The sequence below is a fragment of the Phoenix dactylifera genome, chromosome 2, assembly GCF_051530095.1.
Source record: "Phoenix dactylifera cultivar Ajwa chromosome 2, Ajwa_hap1_PhDact_Kaust_v1.1, whole genome shotgun sequence".
Classification (NCBI taxonomy): domain Eukaryota; kingdom Viridiplantae; phylum Streptophyta; class Magnoliopsida; order Arecales; family Arecaceae; genus Phoenix; species Phoenix dactylifera.
In genome coordinates, this window is record NC_143191.1 from 57020456 (window position 1) to 57038349 (window position 17894).

Here is a 17894-nt window from a genome sequence, read left to right on the forward strand (position 1 = left end):
TCGTACAAAAATCCTTTCTTATTCAAGAAAAATAATAACGAGTGTCCGAGTTTTATATTTAGATGAGTAGTTGCGAATGTTTAATCTGCAAACTCTATGTATATTGTTTAAGAGGAGCCTCAGTACGACTTTTCCTTGATTAATTTATTATACTGTACCGGTGCACAGTCATGGTCTCAAACTAAAGCAACATGGAACCATATGGGATGCTTAAAATGTGACAGGCACTGCAAACATATTTTAAAATTTTCTAGAACTATCTTCAAATTAAGTTTCTTTAAAATCAACTTCAAAAGAATTGAATACATGCTTACAAGAGAAACATGTGCCAAACCAGTAGTTATGGCTAAGAACCCAAAAACGCATTTCTTGTCTTGGTTATGAGTAATGCCATGGAGCTTCTATCATGTGCATACAAACAAAAAAAACCATGCTATATAAAGAGATTGAAAGGTATAACTTGCGAGAATTATTTTGATATATGAAGAATTGGTTGATTATTCGACTACTAAATTGGATTTTTTATGTCCAACAAACTCTTTGTGTGCATATAATGGGCGCCCTGAAATTCAAATTGTGGGCATATTTATCTGGTAAAGAAATGTCTACAGGCTTTTAATGTAGTTATATATGTTGTCTACATGGAGTATTTTTAGTATTTATGATCTCGATAAACAGCCTATAGGCATATTAATATTAGTTTTTATCTCCTTATGAAGTGCTTTGAAATATGCAGTGATTAAGGGCTTTGGAATTGGACTGGGTAGCCGTTACGAATTGATAGATTCAATTGGCAATCTGAAACACCTGCGCTATTTGTACATTGATTATGGGTCAGGGTTCCCTGGATCATTACGTTTCCTTTACAACCTACAGACACTGGATCTCACATCTTCAAGTCTTGCAGAGTTGCCAAAGGCCTAGAAAATGTCGTATAATTATTATTCCAAAAATGCCGTATAATTGTTCATTCTTTCATAATATGTTTGATTAGAGGCTTTAAATCTGTGTTCCATTTTATTTGCTGACATTCTGACCATATCAAACATCAACGACATCAGAAACCATGGCGTCGACAATTTTACCAACCTTGAACATCTTTGTGTAAAGGACAGTGTTGTGCTGGATTCTCAAACAAACGAGTCGCTACCATCATCACTTCAATCCTTGATACTTGTTTTCTGTAAGTTTCTAGATTTCCTTCGCCTGCACCAGAACCTCTCTATGCTTAAGAGGTTGATAATAAAGGACTGCATGGGGCTGAAATTGGTGCTCGGCCTGCACCACCCCACATCTCTCCAAAACTTGTTCATATATGACTGTTGGGAACTCCAGCTCCTGCCAAATTGCAGCTTTCATCCTCGCTTGAGTCATTGGTAGTTAATGGCTGCGAGAAGCTAAGATCCCTTCCATTGCTGCATCAGAACCTATCTGCATTTAAGGAGCTTCAGAAAATGGATTACCGTGGCAGGGCCGAACAACCTTTCCTCTGCAGACCTTAAGAATAAGTCATTGCCCTGAATTCCAGTTCTCACCAGATGAATATAGTTGCCATCCATTCCCCAACTAGTGGAAATTGCTCATTGCCCAAGGCTGAAGGAGTGGTGCCAAAGATATCACATCCAGAGTATCGAGGTAGATCTCCCAGTCTCAGCTTCACTACAATTACAGATGGTCGACTGTTGTTCTAAACATATAACCTAGCTATCTGCCAAAGAATAAGAATTGCACCAATTGCTCCCTTTCTCGTGTTTCTTTTCGGTATCTCAATAGCAATACTAGTGAAACAGATACTAAAGAATTTACTGACGATGAAACCTGGCGCGGCAAGTGATATTGTTCAGTCCTTTGATCTAATGATGACCGACAACCCAAAGCCACAGATTGAGCTTGTGGAATCTAGCAACTCAGACCAATTAGTTTGATGTGTTTCATCCATTACAGCCCCAGGTCCATCAATGCCAAGTTCTGAATTTAGCTATCCGTGTTCCAAATTCTTACCATTCCAATTCCACTGGAGGCAATCAAATTCCACAATGGCTTATTTGGAGAAAGAAGCACCCCTCTAAATCCGACTTCCAATGCTTCAAGCTGTCAAAACATGCTCATGTACAATCACATTCTCAAGGTACTTCTTTTGGGAATTTTAAGATAATTTCTTGGTCTGAGTCTATTCTAGCAACTGGAATACAAGAACCAGCACCAACGTTGCATGAAAACAAACAAATGGGTGATATCCATGAATAAAAATCTTAGATTTTTCTTATGAAAAAGTAATAGTCAAAGAAAAGATTGTTTAGATAAGTAATAGACCTAAAGTTTGACGCAACAAGATAAATTGGATATGTTTAGGGGCAAGAAAGTTGCAAAAGTCGGGCCATATAGAGAATTTCCAATGTACTTCCCCAACAGAAGTCGTCGTCTCTTCTTGGAGTACTAAACTTGCAAGTTGTCTTTAATGGGCCTGAAAGCTTGGCCAGGGATTGAAGAGCTCAAAATATTGGGACCAGTTTCATATCCTGGCCCTAAATGCCAGGTCCAAGACTTCAAGATAAAAAAAAAGAAAGAAGACCAACTCGGATTGGTGCTGGGAGAAGAGTGTTAGCCTAGATGCACAAATATAATTGATAAATTAAATATTTCTAATATTTAAAAACAATAATTAAGAAGAATAAACTAGCAAATAATTAACTTGGCAATATAATAATAAAATGAAGAAAGAGAGAGAAGATGGCCTGTGGATCGAAGCACGCTGATGCGCTGTCCTAGGAAAGTTTATGCCCCCCACGCACGGGTCTGCTGGCACAGATCTCCTAGAGATACGACGACCCAATACAGAACCATGTCTTCCCTGTCAGTGCGCCTCCAGGGAAGAAAGTAGAGCACGTTCACACTTGCAGATACCTCAAAAGAAACTTAGAAAAATTATGAGGAGAAGAAAAATTTTCTTTATTTCTTTTCTCCCCAATGATCCCTAGAGCCCTTTTTATCTAGACTCTTGGAATAGGGAGAAGAGAAAATTTTGATTGTACTTTGAAATGATCCCTAGAGCCCTTTATATAGGCTCATGCGCGTCAAAAGAAGAAGATTCCTCTCCCGCAGATTGATGACGTGTCTTCTTGTGCTCCTTTGATCCTTCGGCTTATTGCATCTTGGCCATCCACGTTTTCTTCCTTCTTCGAGGGGCCTTTCCATGCTTGCTCTTGCGCTGGATGCATGACACTTGTCATGGTTTGCTTTTTTTGGAAATTTTTCCATATTTGCTCTTGCGCTGAATGCTTGCCACTTGGCCGTTGACTAATTTAGTTTTTAAAATTTTAAAATATTTAATTTAATTCAACAATCCCCCACATAAATTAAATATTTAAAAAAATTTAAAATCAAAATAAAATAAATAAATAATAAAAAAATAAAAATAAAATGCTGAGTATCTTATATTATGTAATAGATGTAGGTACCTTTCGGTTTGAACCTTCACTTAGTGACAATTGATTACCTTTGTGGAGCTAAGGTGGACTATGCCTTGAACCTTGGTCCATGGCCCAGATTTCATCAACAGCACACATAATATAGCGTGAATATGCTCGAAGCGGGTTTGCGCTTTACGGCCATGCACAGGTATCTCTTCATGTGTGTTATTAGGAAACAGCCCACTTTCCACAGTCGCGGCCTCACGACTACACGCATATAGGTGAATCATAAAAAGGGTACGAGCAAGTAGGTACCCTGCCTCATGGGTCTCGGATTCATTAAGAGTAAAAACTCAACCTAACTCTTGCTTTTTATGAGCACTGTTGCCCTAGGGATGGAAAAAATAAATAGTGCTACTCATTAGTCACCTATCTAGCTTGTTTCTACCCATTGAACCTTTTCAGGTTGGGTTACCACCGTGGTGACTTTACTTATGGGCTTAGCCCCATCCCCCTCGACAACTCTAGAACCACTGTTTTAGACAATCCTTTGGTAAGCTGATCAGCTAGATTCCTTTCGGATCTTACAAAATTTAGTGCAATCAAGTTATTCTTTAATTTATATCTCAATGATTTATGGCGCACTTTCAAGTGCCTATTCATTTTCACATTTGCATTTTCTTGATTGCATTTATCTATAGCAGATCTGCAGTCACAATGAATAGATATAGAAGGTAATGGTGAAGTCTCAAGAGGTAAATCTATCAGTAGATCTCTAAGCCACTCGGCCTCAATGCTAGTGGTATCTAGGGCAATCATTTCAGATTCCATGGTGCTCCTAGCCACTACAGTTTGTTTGGTAGACTTCCATGATACAGCTGCACCTCCTAAAGGAAAGACAAAACCAGTGGTGGATTTGGTGTCAACTGTATCACTGATCCAGTTGGCATCACTATAGCCTTCCAGAACAGCAGGATAACCACAATAGTGTAATCCTAGAGATATGGTACCCTTAAGATACCTGAGAATTCTTTCTAGAGCAGTCCAATGATCATTATTAGGATTGTGAGTATATCTACTCAGTCGGTTCATAGAGTATGCAATATCAGGTCTGGTATAATTTGCAAGGAATCCTAAAGAACCAATGATCTAGGCATACAAGCTTTGATTGACTGGATCACCTAAGTTCTTCTTTAGATGAAGAGATGGATTATAGGGAGTAGATACAGGATGACAATCAGAGTAGTGAAACTTTTTAAGAATTTTCTCCACATAGTGGCTTTAGGACAAAGTTATTCCATTTTCATTCCTCATGATTTTAGTATTAAGAATTAGGTCTGCTTCTCCTAAATCTTTCATGTCAAATTTTAGAGATAAAAATTGTTTTACTTCATTAATAATTTCTAAGTCTGTTCCAAAAATTAGGATATCATCTACATATAAACATAAGATTATAATTTTGTTATTCTTCTTTTTATAATATACACATTCATCTGTGTTATTAATTTTAAATCCATTAGTTAGGATTATTTCATCAAATTTAAGGTGCCATCGTTTAGGGGCTTGTTTTAGACCATAAAGAGATCTAATCAACCTACATACCTTTTTCTCTTGACCTGGGACAATGAAATCTTCGGGTTGGTTCATGTAGATCTCTTCATCTAGGTCCCCATTCAAGAAAGCGGTTTTAACATCCATTTGATGTATAACCAGCTTATGAATGGAAGCCAATGCAATAAGAATCCTAATGGTAGTGATTCTAGCTACGGGGGCATAAATATCAAAGAAGTCAATTCCAGATTTTTGAGTAAAACCTTTGGCTACTAACCTAGCCTTATATTTGTCTACAATTCCATCTGGCCTAAGTTTCTTCTTAAAGATCCATTTACACCCTATAGGTTTACTTCCTGGGGTTAGGTCCGCCAATTCCCAAGTGTGGTTTTGGATTATGGATTGCATTTCATTATCTATTGCTTCTTTCCAGAAGGGGGCATCTAGAGATTTCAAGGCATCCTCTAAAGAAGTAGGAGAGTCTTCTATTAGGAATATGTAGTAGTCTTCTCCAAAGTTCTTTTCAACTCTAGTTCTTTTACTTCTTCTAGGTTCAGTTTCTTCTTCTTCTTCTCTAAATCTGGTTCTGCTAGAACTAGTCCCTAAATTATTATTGGTATTTATTTGATCATTTATCCTTGTTTTAAAAGAAAATATACTTTCAAAGTAGATTGCATCTCTTGCTTCCATTATGGTGTTGTTATTAATTTCATTTATTTGAGAGTTAAACACTAAAAATCTATTAGCATTACTCTCAATTGCATATCCTATAAATATTGCATCTACTGTTTTGGGTCTAATTTTCTTTCTTTTATTTTCTGGAATTTTTACTTTAGCTAAGCACCCCCACACTTTTAAGTATTTTAAGTTAGGTTTTCCATGTTTCCATATTTCATATGGAGTTTTATCATTATGTTTGAATGGAATTCTATTCAAGATATAAGATGCAGTTACTAGTGCTTCCCTCCAAAGATTTTCTGGTGCTCCTGAACTAATTAACATAGAGTTAACCATATCCATTAAGGTTCTATTCTTTCTCTCAGCTACTCCATTAGATTGGGGTGAATAAGGAGCTGTCACTTCATGAATTATCCCATATTCTTCACAGAACTGGGTCAGCTCAAATGAGGTATATTCACCTCCTCCATCAGACCTTAAGATTTTAATCTTTTAATCTAGTTGGTTTTCAGTCTCTGCTTTATAGACTTTGAATTTATTTAAGACCTCATTTTTAGCTTTGATAAGATAGAGGTGACAGCATCTAGAAAGGTCATCTATGAAAGTTACAAAATATTTGTTTCCACCCCTTGAGGTTCTCCCTGAGTCACATACATCACTATGTATGAGTTCAAGGAGATCAGAATCTCTACTTACAGCGTGAAAGGGTCTTTTAGGTAATTTGGCCTCTACACATATCTCACATTTATCATTATTCTTAAGTTCTGATTTTGGGATTAAATTCAAGTGCATTAATCTTTTAATTGAACTATAGTTTACATGTCCCAGCCTACTATGCCAGACAATAGGAGAGTCAATATGAAGAACAATAGAATTTTCATTCATAGATGGAATAATTACATTGAGTTTAAACAATCCATCACAAAGAAAATCTTTTCCGATGAAAGAGACACCATGGGTTACTACAACTTTATTTGATTCAAAAATAATTCGGTATCCTTGCTGGACAAGCAAGGATCCACTAACTAGATTTCTACGGATGTCTGGAACGTGGTGCACGCCTTGCAGAGTAAGGATCTTCCCAGAGGTAAGTGTCAGATCCACTCGTTCCACTCCAAGCACGTGCGCCAAAGCATTATTACCCATGGTCACAGTTCCTCTACATGAGATCTGATAAGATGAAAATCAGGAGCGATCAGAACAAACATGTATACTAGCTCCGGTATCAATCCACCAGTCAAGTGCTAATTGTGTCATGTTAACTTCAGGTATGAAGGAAACAAACCTAATAGCAGTCTCAAAGGAGTCAGCCCCACAGGTCACCATGTTGGCCTGGGCGCCAGAAGTGGCAGAACCCTTACTTCTAGGTTGACGAGGAGTAGTGATCTTGTAGAAGCATTGGCGGGCCATATGGTTGGTCCGACCACAGACAAAACAGCAACGAACAGATTCTCCTTCTTTCTCTTTCTTCTGGTTCTGAGAGAAGTTGGATTTTCTGTTGTTGGGCTGAAAGGAGTTCCTATGGTTGAATGATTTCTTCTTGAAGGATTTGTTGTGGTTGGGTCGGAAAGAACGATTCTAATTTTTGGATTTGGGCTTGGATTCAACATTGTTGACTTTGGATAAAGGATTGGAGGAGTGGGATTTTTCTCTAAGGCGATGTTGTTCTTCCCTGATAGAATTTAGGACTTGGATTAGAGACAGATCACCTTGGGTGTGGCTCAAAGTCTTGGCAAAGTCTGACCAGGTAGAGGGAAGTTTGTCTATAATACAGGCAACTTGGAAAGACTCATCTAAGTGGGTTCCATTTGCCTGGAGTTGAAGAATCAATGTTTCATATTCATGGATTTGATCATTCATAGGTTTGGAATCAATAAATTTAAACTTGCTAAAGTCAGAAGCTTTGAATCTCTTTACCCCGGCATCATCAAGTCCATATTTATTTTCTAGGGTATCCCAGAGATCCTTGGCACTCTTAGCTATATAATAAATATCATAAAGCCTATCAGAAAGGGCTCCTAGGATTCTATGAAGACAGTGGTAGTTGGTTTCTTCTGGAGTCCTAGTGGAGGAGGCAACATCAGAAGGAGCAGGGTTTGGGTTGTTGCGAGTGGAAGGTCGTGAAGCAGATGGGCTAGACCCACCAATGGCAGAGATTAAGCCTAAGGTGGTGAGCCAAAACCGCATTTGATTCTGCCACCTTCTAAAGTTTTGACCATCAAACTTTTCAGGTTTAGCGCTAAGATTTTCAGATGTGTGGGAAGCCATTAATTTGTAGCTTAACACAGTTTTGATACCTGTGGAAATGAGAAGGTTTATGTCAAATTATTGCACTGATATCTAATTTGAACTTTAGATGTCTAATTGAAAAATCCAAAGAATAACAGTCAGATCAGCTCCAGATCGGTGGTGGAGCACTTGACTCACTTAAGTACTAGCCTTTCTTAGGCACGTATGCCTTTTTGACAAGCTTTTCTTAGACACCGTTATTCAATAGATAATTTCACTAGATATCATTCAATTTTATCCTAAGTGCAATATTAAACTAGCTCCTATGAATTAACCAATTTCCGAATTTTCGTTTGAATGGAATCTGGAAATTACTCCGTAAGGAGTCCAAATGGAGGTATTAATAAACCTCTTGGAGGTTAAGCAATCTAATATTTTGCTTGAAAAATTAAGTACTAAAGTAAAGTTAGCATAAATGTGTAACAGTTAAAATATAAAAATTTATAATTATGCAGCAAAATATATAATAAATGTTGTAATCTAAAATCTAATGCTAACAGTATATAAACTTTCCTGGATTGTTAGCCTAGATGCACAAATATAATTGATAAATTAAATATTTCTAATATTCAAAACAATAATTAAGAAGAATAAACTAGCAAATAATTAACTTGACAATATAATAATAAAATGAAGAAAGAGAGAGAAGATGGCCTGTGGATCGAAGCACGCTGATGCGCTATCCCAGAAAAGTTTATGCCCCCCACGCACGGGTCTGCTGGCACAGATCTCCTAGAGATACGACGACCCAATACAGAACCACGTCTTCCCTGTCAGTGCGCCTCCAGGGAAGAAAGTAGAGCACGTTAACACTTGCAGATACCTCAAAAGAAACTTAGAAAAATTATGAGGAGAAGAAAAATTTTCTTTATTTCTTTTCTCCCCAATGATCCCTAGAGCCCTTTTTATCTTGACTCTTGGAATAGGGAGAAGAGAAAATTTTGATTGTACTTTGAAATGATCCCTAGAGCCCTTTATATAGGCTCATGCGCGTCAAAAGAAGAAGATTCCTCTCCCGCGGATTGATGACGTGTCTTCTTGTGCTCCTTTGATCCTTCGGCTTATTGCATCTTGGCCATCCACGTTTTCTTCCTTCTTCGAGGGGCCTTTCCATGCTTGCTCTTGCGCTGGATGCATGACACTTGTCATGGTTTGCTTTCTTTGGAAATTTTTCCATATTTGCTCTTGCGCTGGATGCTTGCCACTTGGCCGTTGACTAATTTAGTTTTTAAAATTTTAAAATATTTAATTTAATTCAACAAAGAGGTGGTCCTCCCCTCGACCTCGACTTCTCTCCTTCCAATTCCAATTCCAATTCTAGGGCTCTTCTCATTCATCATCGATCTCTCTCTCATTAGTATGCTTCACTCTCCCACCCTTTGTCTATTCAAAGCAAGTCGTTGCTGCCAATCTCAACCTGAGGAAGATCTAATCACCATCCAAGCTATCTCTTATAATTTCTCCTTCCTCTATTGTTTATTCTTCTGTTTAGGAAAAGAATAAGAATCATACGCGCGATGTGCGAGGAGATGCTGAAAACTGAAATATAATTTTATGTAACAGAAGAATAATAAGAACTTAAAAATAGAATAAAAAAGTATATTATAAGTAATATATGTTTTATAATTGTTGTAATTCAAATTTGGCCCGAAGGTGACCACGCCAGAGGAGTCGGGGGAGCTGCCGGTCGAGATGGAGAAAGGACGCCACCTTCCGTGCACCAGCGTACTTGCACAAAGCCTCACCCGTGATTCTAGTGAGGGCCCTCCGATGCTTAAGTTAGCATGGAGTTTTTATTGGCCAAAAGGTCCTTAGGCGTTACCTGATGGGACTATTTATAGTCTCCGCAAAGGTGCCCAGGTAACGGAGGTATGGCCCGTCCTCATCATGAGAAGAGATGGCGTTTGGCCAGGTGGCAGCGGCCAGAGCTTGCTTAAGGCACACTGTGTAGTAAGGTATGACCCCTAGTTGACATATCGTGGAGTGGCCAGTAAGTAAAGCATGACGCGGTGAGGTTGTAATGTACAACCACGTATGCAAGCGTAGGGGCGCGCGTAGGTGCGCACATGGATGCGGCCGTGGGCGAGGTCGGGCTCGCTTGGAGGCTGCAACATTTACTTATTGAAGTCAGCTTGGTGAGCATTGAGGTCGGGCCGACTTGGAGGCCGCGACATATATTCGGTGAGGTCGGCTCGGTGGACTCTTAGGTCGGCCTAGCCTCCTTGACTTTGAGGTCTGCTCAGCAGGGCGCCTCGAGCTCGGACCGATGTGCATCGTCGCATAGGGCGCCCCGAACTTGACCAGGGCACGTCGTCGTATAGGGCGCCTCGAGCTCGGGTCGGGGCGCATCGTCGTATGGGGCGCCCCGAGCTCGGGCCAAGGCGTATCGTTGTATCGGGCGCCTCCACTACAGGAAAAAGGACCTTTCCCGACGCATTTTTGGAGCTTTGCCGACGCTAATTAGCGTCGGCTAAAATACCCCCGACGCAAAGCCAAGCGTTGGCAAAGCGTCGGATATACCAGAGTGGGAAAAGTTTTTGCCGACGCTTGAGTAAAGCGTCGGCAAAAACATGGCTTTACCGACGCTTATATAGCGTCGGCGATGTCGGTTTCCCCGACGCTTTTAAGCGTCGTAAATTCCTCAATTGCCGGTGGTGCCACTTCCTTTTTTACCGACGCTTTTTTGCGTCGGCCATTTCTGATTTACCGACGCTTATGTGCGTCGGCAATTCCTGATTTTCCCCGAGCGTTGTCCCAGATTAAGTTTTCCCCGACGCTTTAAAGCGTCGGAAATTGCTCAATTGCCAACGCTTTCAAAGCGTCGGCACAAGCATCAGGGACTTCTTTATAAAGCGTCGGCACAAGCATCATGGACCTCTTTAATCCGTGTACAGAGAGCAATTAGAAATTAGTTTCTTTTGGGTGGTAACTCTGAGGAAACTAGTGAACTTTACTCGATCTTATAGGCTTTCTCGGGATTTACAGCACTTGAGACCATCAAAACAAAATTTTCATTTCACAGAATAAGCAAAATCATAACTACCACATCTACCAAAGTCATGCATAAATTTTCAACCCATGGCAATAAAAATTTAAGGCAATGAAGGTTCATCAGTTAAAGATACATCAGCAGCAGGTATTTCTTATCATTATTTTTCTCATAAGAGGAAGCCAGTTTATCCATGACAAACATTGACATAAAAGCCACAGCAGCAAGCCAGCAACCAAGAGGCATGACAATAGCTCCAAATATGAAAATTTGTTCAAGCCAAACAACATCATAATTTTAAGCCTTCGATTGAGTGGAAGGTTCATCCTTTGGAGCAGGTTTCGACATTACCGCCTCCAGCGTCTTGTAGAACTCTTCTGGAAGTGGAGCAAGTCGGTGTTGAGGAACATGTTTCGGAATTGGAGTATCGTCCTCAATGACTTCACATTCGTAATCATCTGGAACACCCCACGGATCCCATTCTGCATTCAAAATAACAAAACTTAAGCTGCAGCATAACAGTTTACATAGGCAATGAAATAAACATGACTTCTTGCCCTGTGAACAACTTGTTTGCTAATTATCACATGGAATATCCACAGTAATTTGACAAAGTTTCTTGCAACTATAGCCTAGAAGGCAAGTGTTAAAAAGCAATGGTTAGACCTCTGCCTATATCAGCTCAAAGCAATGCAAACAATACAGTGGAACTGCAATGCTTTAACAGCGCCTCTCTGCTGCTAGTCCTCAGTACTGCACAATGACAAATGTTCTTGCTTTCTAATAGGCCGGGAGTGGGCTGAGAAACCAATTTTTTCAATATGCATATTTCAAGGCCTGGCTCAATATATCCTAAAACTAGGCCTGTTGGCCAACCTCGTTAACATATAATTGCAGTTTGGGGGAAGAGTCATGGAAATAAGATTGCACAAATGAGAAGCTTTATACTAGGTCCCATTGCATATAAAATGCAGTCCAATAATTAGAACCAGAAAACCACAAAAGATTCTTTCTTATATTTTGTATAACTATGTAAACGGATTCTCAAATCCCTATAAATCATCAAATGTGGGGTCAAGTTTCATGACTACTTCACCAGGCTATAGATTGAACTCCCTGTCTGGTTAGCAATCTCTTTGATTCTTACTCACAGACTTGCGGTAAAGCTCAAAGCAGTGAACCCACCATCATTTAATGTATCACTGCAAGCAATCAGTTGGACCTACAGCCACTACTTCGCAGTTTCCGAGCCATGCAGCTTCGTCACTCCAGGTATAAAAGATTAATTGTGATCCAAGATACAGAATTAGACTAGCATGGAGAGGGTTTAATAATCAAGCACTCACATCATCTTTTAAGGCTGATATTTGAGCAATCCTTATATTAGTTCTCTCAAAAGGGCGCTAGAAGCACCTCACAATTTTCAGGCTTCCTCCAACATTTGGGTTGGATTTGGGTCTGAGAAAATTTAATTGAAGTGTTAGCAAAAGAAAAAAAAGAGCCAAATAACTGGTTTAATCTGATTACTGCTTCGGGGAATCCAACACACAACCTCTTCTAAGGCTGATATTTTAGCAACACTTCACAAATTTCTGATTCCTGGGCTTTATAACTCAACAAAGACAATTTTTAATTTCTGAAACATTCTAATTACCCTGGGGGAAAACTATTTATAATATAAAAAATCGGAAAGCCTTCATTCCCGAGAAAGCCTATAAAGAAAAAAATACGGGCATATAAGATCGAGTAAAGTTCACTAGTTTCCTCAGAGTTACCACCCAAAAGAAACTAATTTCTAACACACCAATATAGGCATAAACCACAGTGAGCCTAGGACCAAAGTACTTCATATTATATGATAAGAACATATATTAATTTATAAGTTGACTCAAATTGTGCAAAGAAAGCTCATATATTCTAAAGTTTTTTTTTTTCGGGATCTAAGGCATGTTTGCTGATATTTTACCTATTGCCAAGAAGAGCTTGGAGATGGATTATGAGCTTCTCCTCTTGTTCTGTGAAGTTGCCTCGCTTGATCCATCTTAGCCTACAGCTCTTGTTGCATCTCATCAGCCCTACCAAACACAAGAGAGGATTTAATAAACGAATAACTACACAGCGTAAACAAAATTGGACACTAAAGACCACCTTTTTAGATCTAGAGTTGTAGACCCTCTGCATCCAAACTAAATTAGGGTCTCAATTAACAGGCACACCATGTGGAAGGAGAGATTTAAGAAGAAGTCAAGAGGATATCTAATCAACACACTAACACATCACGACAGAATCAAGAAGACTAACCAAGAAGAACTCAAAAGCATATCTAATCAACACACCAACACATCACAATAGAATCAAGAAAACTAACCAGTTCACGGAAGGCCACCCTTTTTGGTGATCCAAAACTACATAAAGCCTCAGCAAATAGCTAACTCATTTTGGATATGATGAGAGGCCATCCTGTCAAAAGGGGACGCAGAAGGGCGTGATAGAGAGGTTAGAGGAGCTTAATTACCAGTACCAGTAGGCACAGCCCTCCAGTTCCCAAGGAATTCCTGATTTAAAAAAAAATAAAACAATAATCAGTATTATAAAATACAAATTACAAAACATATATTATAACAATATGAACCTGTATTACATTGATACATTGACACAAATACTCAGATCAGTCAAAATATGAATATTGATATATCTGATTAAAACTCCATGTTTTTAACTCATGTATCAGAAAAGCTGCCATACAAATTACAATGTACTCTGAAAAAGCAAATTACAATGTACTCTGAAAAATAAGAAACATATACATATCAAACTCATAAAAGATAATCTAGAATGCATCAGGGACGGGATTCAGCTCCATCATCATCATGTCTAGTAGCATTTGAAGAATCAGGAATCTACAACAAAAAAGAAAGAGAAAGCATAAAAGTTAGGAATAATGTGATACATCAACCCATATATCATAATTGATAGTATGTAAAGTATTGAAATATAATAAAGTTAATTACCTGAGAAGGGAGAAACCGTTGTAACATGGAAGAAATATTCGTAAGCTGAGACTGCAAATTTGCTTGGTTTTGCTTCAACTCATCAATAGTTGCTTGAAGCCGACGAACTTCTGCAGTGTTACTAGATTCTCTGGCATTTCTTGTATATGTGCCCACTGAAGACAACTGAGTGGGGGTAACTCCAACGCCGTAACCCCGCACTCGACCATAACGCTCTGGGCCCATCAATTCAGCGAGCACTTCAGCTTCAATATTATGGGTCGCGTCGGATGATGATGACCCCCCGACGCGCTCCGAAATAAGATTTGTTGCCCTATCCTATATCTCTCAAAAAAAATTAAAATTAATGTATGCCAATAATAAAACCAAAAAAAATACAGCACAAGCCAAAGATGAATACATACAACTATATCTCTTGACTCCTCCCGGACAAAGCTGCCATCTCGGTGGGTGTGAGTCATCCTATAAAACTCCACCCTACCAGGCTCCCTCCCATTATCATCCATCTACAACAAAAAGTATATTTCAAGAGTATTCATGCTATATGATAGAATAATTTAAAATAAATTTAAATTATTTCAAGAAAGCTTACGAATTCAGCTCTACGCCTCGCATAACTCATGGAGCCTGAAGTGTGAGGAACAGTCTGTGATGCTCGAGCAGCTCTACCAATATTGGAATATGTCTTCCCCGAAAAACAATAAACAATGTAATGCATAAAATGTATAAATTTCTAATCTATAATAATAGTAAATACAATCTAAGGTATTGAAAAAATATACACAACCTGAGCTCTCTCGGAAAACCAGTAGTGGACAAGCTCCCTCCACTGATGAGAGATTACATCTGGAGGACAAACACGGGCCACCTCCTCTTCAGTCATGCCCTCGTGCTTCCAATCCGCCTTTAGCTTCGCCTTATATTCTTTCCATTTGCGGTTGACGGACTTCAGCACCCAATCATGACTATTTGCAGGAAGGACAAATTTTGTCTACATCAAAGTCAAAAATGTTATATCAATGTTAAATCAAAAAATAATTGAAGATAGTAAGCAAATTCAATTCTTTACCTCAACAACTCTAAGAAGCTCAACCTTATACGAAGGAAGCATTTCGTTCCATTTCGTATAGTTGAGTGGACACAATTGTCCCTTCCGCGCAACCGATCCTAAAAAAGTTGATAAAATGCTTGCAGCATTCTTGATGGGCTGCCCCAGCTCGTTGCAATGGACGACAATCTTCTCATCCTCAGGTAGGCTCCATACGTCCCGTGCTCGAGTGGGCCCTCGTGTTCGCCTCACTCTCCCCAGTCCATCTATAAAATAACAAGTCCATTAAAGGTAAATGATTTAAAATAGTTAGAACTGGAATGAACATCTAGCCATTAAAAGCAAATGATTTAAAGCAAAATAGTTAGAACTGGAATGAACTCATAAGTCAAGGAGCAATTGATCAGAGCGAATGAAACATCCTTGACTTATAATTATAGCATTCAAAAAATCAACAAGCCAGAATAAAAATATGAACATATTCCTTTGAGCTTAAATATATCATTTTTCATTCCAGGGTAGAAAGGGGCAACAAACAAGCATGCCCCCCCTGAGTACTGGCAATGCAAGAACCTTGTAAAAACTTTCTGCATTTTGGCACAAGTCGTTATTATGTGACAACCAACATGTTATAATAATCAGTATTGCCTTCAGGCTGGACATGCTTCAAGGTGTTTGATATACAGGACATGTAACCGACCAACCTACTTGGACATCAGGATTTGATATAATGGCAGACCACAACTTGACACCGTACTAATTTGTGCAAAACTACTAGACCTTAACCTGAAATATTAGCTAGCCGGCAAGCACATATTCCCTGCATAGGGACCCAACAATAGATACAGTCCAACACTCCAACATAATAATTTGGTAAGAGATACTTTTTATGAAATTGAGATTGTTCCCCATCCCTACAAACCAAGCATAAGCATAAGGTAAATTGAAATTGAGATACTTTTTAAACTGGCTTTGAATGAAAGACTGCACAGAGTGAAATCAATAAGAGGTAAAATTTGATGTGAGGAGAGGATATTGAAATTGTCATTCTCCTAGTAAGAAGTGTAAATCTGTAGCCAGAAGTGAAAATCAGTTGTTTTTAATAAACAAAGAAGATGATAGTGAAAAATAACTAGTTTCTCCCTTCTGGAATGAACTGGATTTTCAAGAACAATAGGACTATGATGTAGAACCAAAACCTTTTTAGAATAGTTATCCTGGGATAAACAAGTTTGACTGGAAAAAGTATTTTATGCTCATACCTATTTCCAAAATGCTGATTGATTTCAAGCCTCATGCCAGTTCTGTTCCCGACCCATATGCTGCCTAGAAGATCTTAAAAAAGTTCTCAAGAAGCATCTAAAAACTGCACCCAAGTATTGGCATAAACACAAAAATCCAAATAGATCTACGATCAGACATTTTTCCTCGACTAATTCCGATAAAACAGTTAATGATTGCAAGAAAAATATCCAATTCATGTGCGCCATGAATGTAAATGTGAAGGATCCAACAAACCATATAGACCCAAACCATAGGAGATATCCTTATCACTTGGCTAGGCGAGGGCCAAAACAATCCTTAGTTTCATACAAGTTCAGGGATGCATCAAGTGAAACCGGACATGACAAAATTAAACCTGAATGAGCACAATTTATCACAACAGCAATCAATTTAAGACAACCAGTTCAGTATAGATATCAAAGTAAGAGTTATATATTATTTTATAAATCATGCTAGTTTCTCTTCAGAAACAGGATGTAAAGGAAAGGGGGCAATTACAAGTCTGTCAGCTTGAAAGCATCAGACATGTAATCTTCAACTCTATTAGTCCTTTGACATTTTACAAGCAATCAACTAGTTTCAAGTCTTTTGATGCTAAAAACCAAAAACACTATGGTTCCAGATTATGCTATAATGCTTTTGACGGCTGTAAATCACCAGAAACTAGTGACTATCTAGTTCAGTAATTCTAGAAAGGTTGTCAAGAATCTTAAAAGAGAGTATGAGGATCACTTACCTCAGACGACCGCCGAGTAGCTAGGGCTCGGGATGGAGGTTTGATGTCGGCGCGCAGCTAGGGCATCGACCGAGAGAGGATGAGGAGAGGGGGCCGGGCGAGCGTTAAAGACAAGAAGAAAACAAACAGGAGGAGGAGGAGGAGGAGGAAGAGAAGGAGGAGGAGGAGGCTTACCTCAGACGACGGCGAGGTCGACGGCGGCGGAGAAGCGGAATCTTCGATCGCCGATCGAGGCTACGGATGGAGGTGAGATCAGTTTGCAAGCCCTGAAAACAAAGAAGAGGAGGAGGACGAGAAGGAGGAGGAGGAGGAGGAGGAGAAGGAGGAGGAAGACGGCAGCGGGGAAGCCACGGATCGCGACGGAGCTGAGAAGACGGCGATGGAGCTAGGGCATCGACTGACTCGACCGATAGAAAATGGAGGAGACGGGGCCGGTTGGGGGGTTTAATGTTTCCTAACGACGCTTTTAAGCGTCGTAGATTCTAAATATTTGACCGACGCATCAACGCGTCGTTGTTTCTTTGGATTTACCGACGCTTATTAAAAGCGTCGGCAAAGGTTGGGCTGGGCCAAACTTTTCCGACGCTTTCCCTAGCGTCGGGAAAACACAGTCCCCAAAACTCCCATTCGTTGTAGTGTAAGGTTTCTAACGACGCTTATAAGCGTCGTTGTTTCTCAAACTTATAACGATGCTTTATAGCGTCGTTGTTTCTTTCGCTTTTCCAACGCTAACCCAAAGCGTCGGAAAAGGTTGGCTGTGAGCCAACCTTTACCGACGCTTTCCCCTAGCGTCGGTAAAAGTAAGTCGGGAAAGGCCTAGTTTCCTGTAGTGCTCAAGCTCGAGCCGGGGTGCGTCATCGTATGGGTTGCCCCGAGCTCGGGCTGGGACATGTCGTCG

At 39.5% G+C, this 17894-nt stretch overlaps 2 protein-coding genes and 1 long non-coding RNA gene across 5 annotated transcripts in view; all 3 read right to left on the reverse strand.

Moving 5' to 3' along the window:
- The window catches only part of LOC148714969 (ABC transporter G family member 41-like), a 47840-nt gene that overhangs the window by 1569 nt on the left and 28377 nt on the right, over window positions 1-17894 (reverse strand). The window lies entirely within an intron of this gene.
- On the reverse strand, window positions 13289-17416 carry LOC149768455 (uncharacterized). Its single transcript, XR_016399635.1, has 3 exons — window positions 17171-17416; window positions 16997-17053; window positions 13289-13472 (listed from the first exon to the last, which is right to left on the reverse strand). It is a non-coding gene; the product is annotated as an uncharacterized LOC149768455 (long non-coding RNA).
- LOC148702715 (uncharacterized) lies at window positions 13666-15435 on the reverse strand. The gene is made up of 6 exons (XM_089929317.1): window positions 14998-15435; window positions 14716-14919; window positions 14521-14613; window positions 14333-14434; window positions 13929-14246; window positions 13666-13677 (listed from the first exon to the last, which is right to left on the reverse strand). Exons 1-6 carry the CDS (start codon window positions 15037-15039, stop codon window positions 13666-13668), a joined length of 771 nt encoding a protein of 256 aa, XP_089785443.1. The 5' UTR covers window positions 15040-15435.

Coding starts and splice junctions, on each gene's coding strand:
- LOC148702715 (XM_089929317.1), bottom strand. CDS start 15,039: ATGCTTCCTTCGTATAAGGTTGAGCTTCTTAGAGTTGTTGAG. Junction 14,920..14,997: donor AGCTTCTTAGAGTTGTTGAG/GTAAAGAATTGA, acceptor ACTTTGATGTAG/ACAAAATTTGTCCTTCCTGC. Junction 14,247..14,332: donor AGGAGTCAAGAGATATAGTT/GTATGTATTCAT, acceptor TGAGAGATATAG/GATAGGGCAACAAATCTTAT.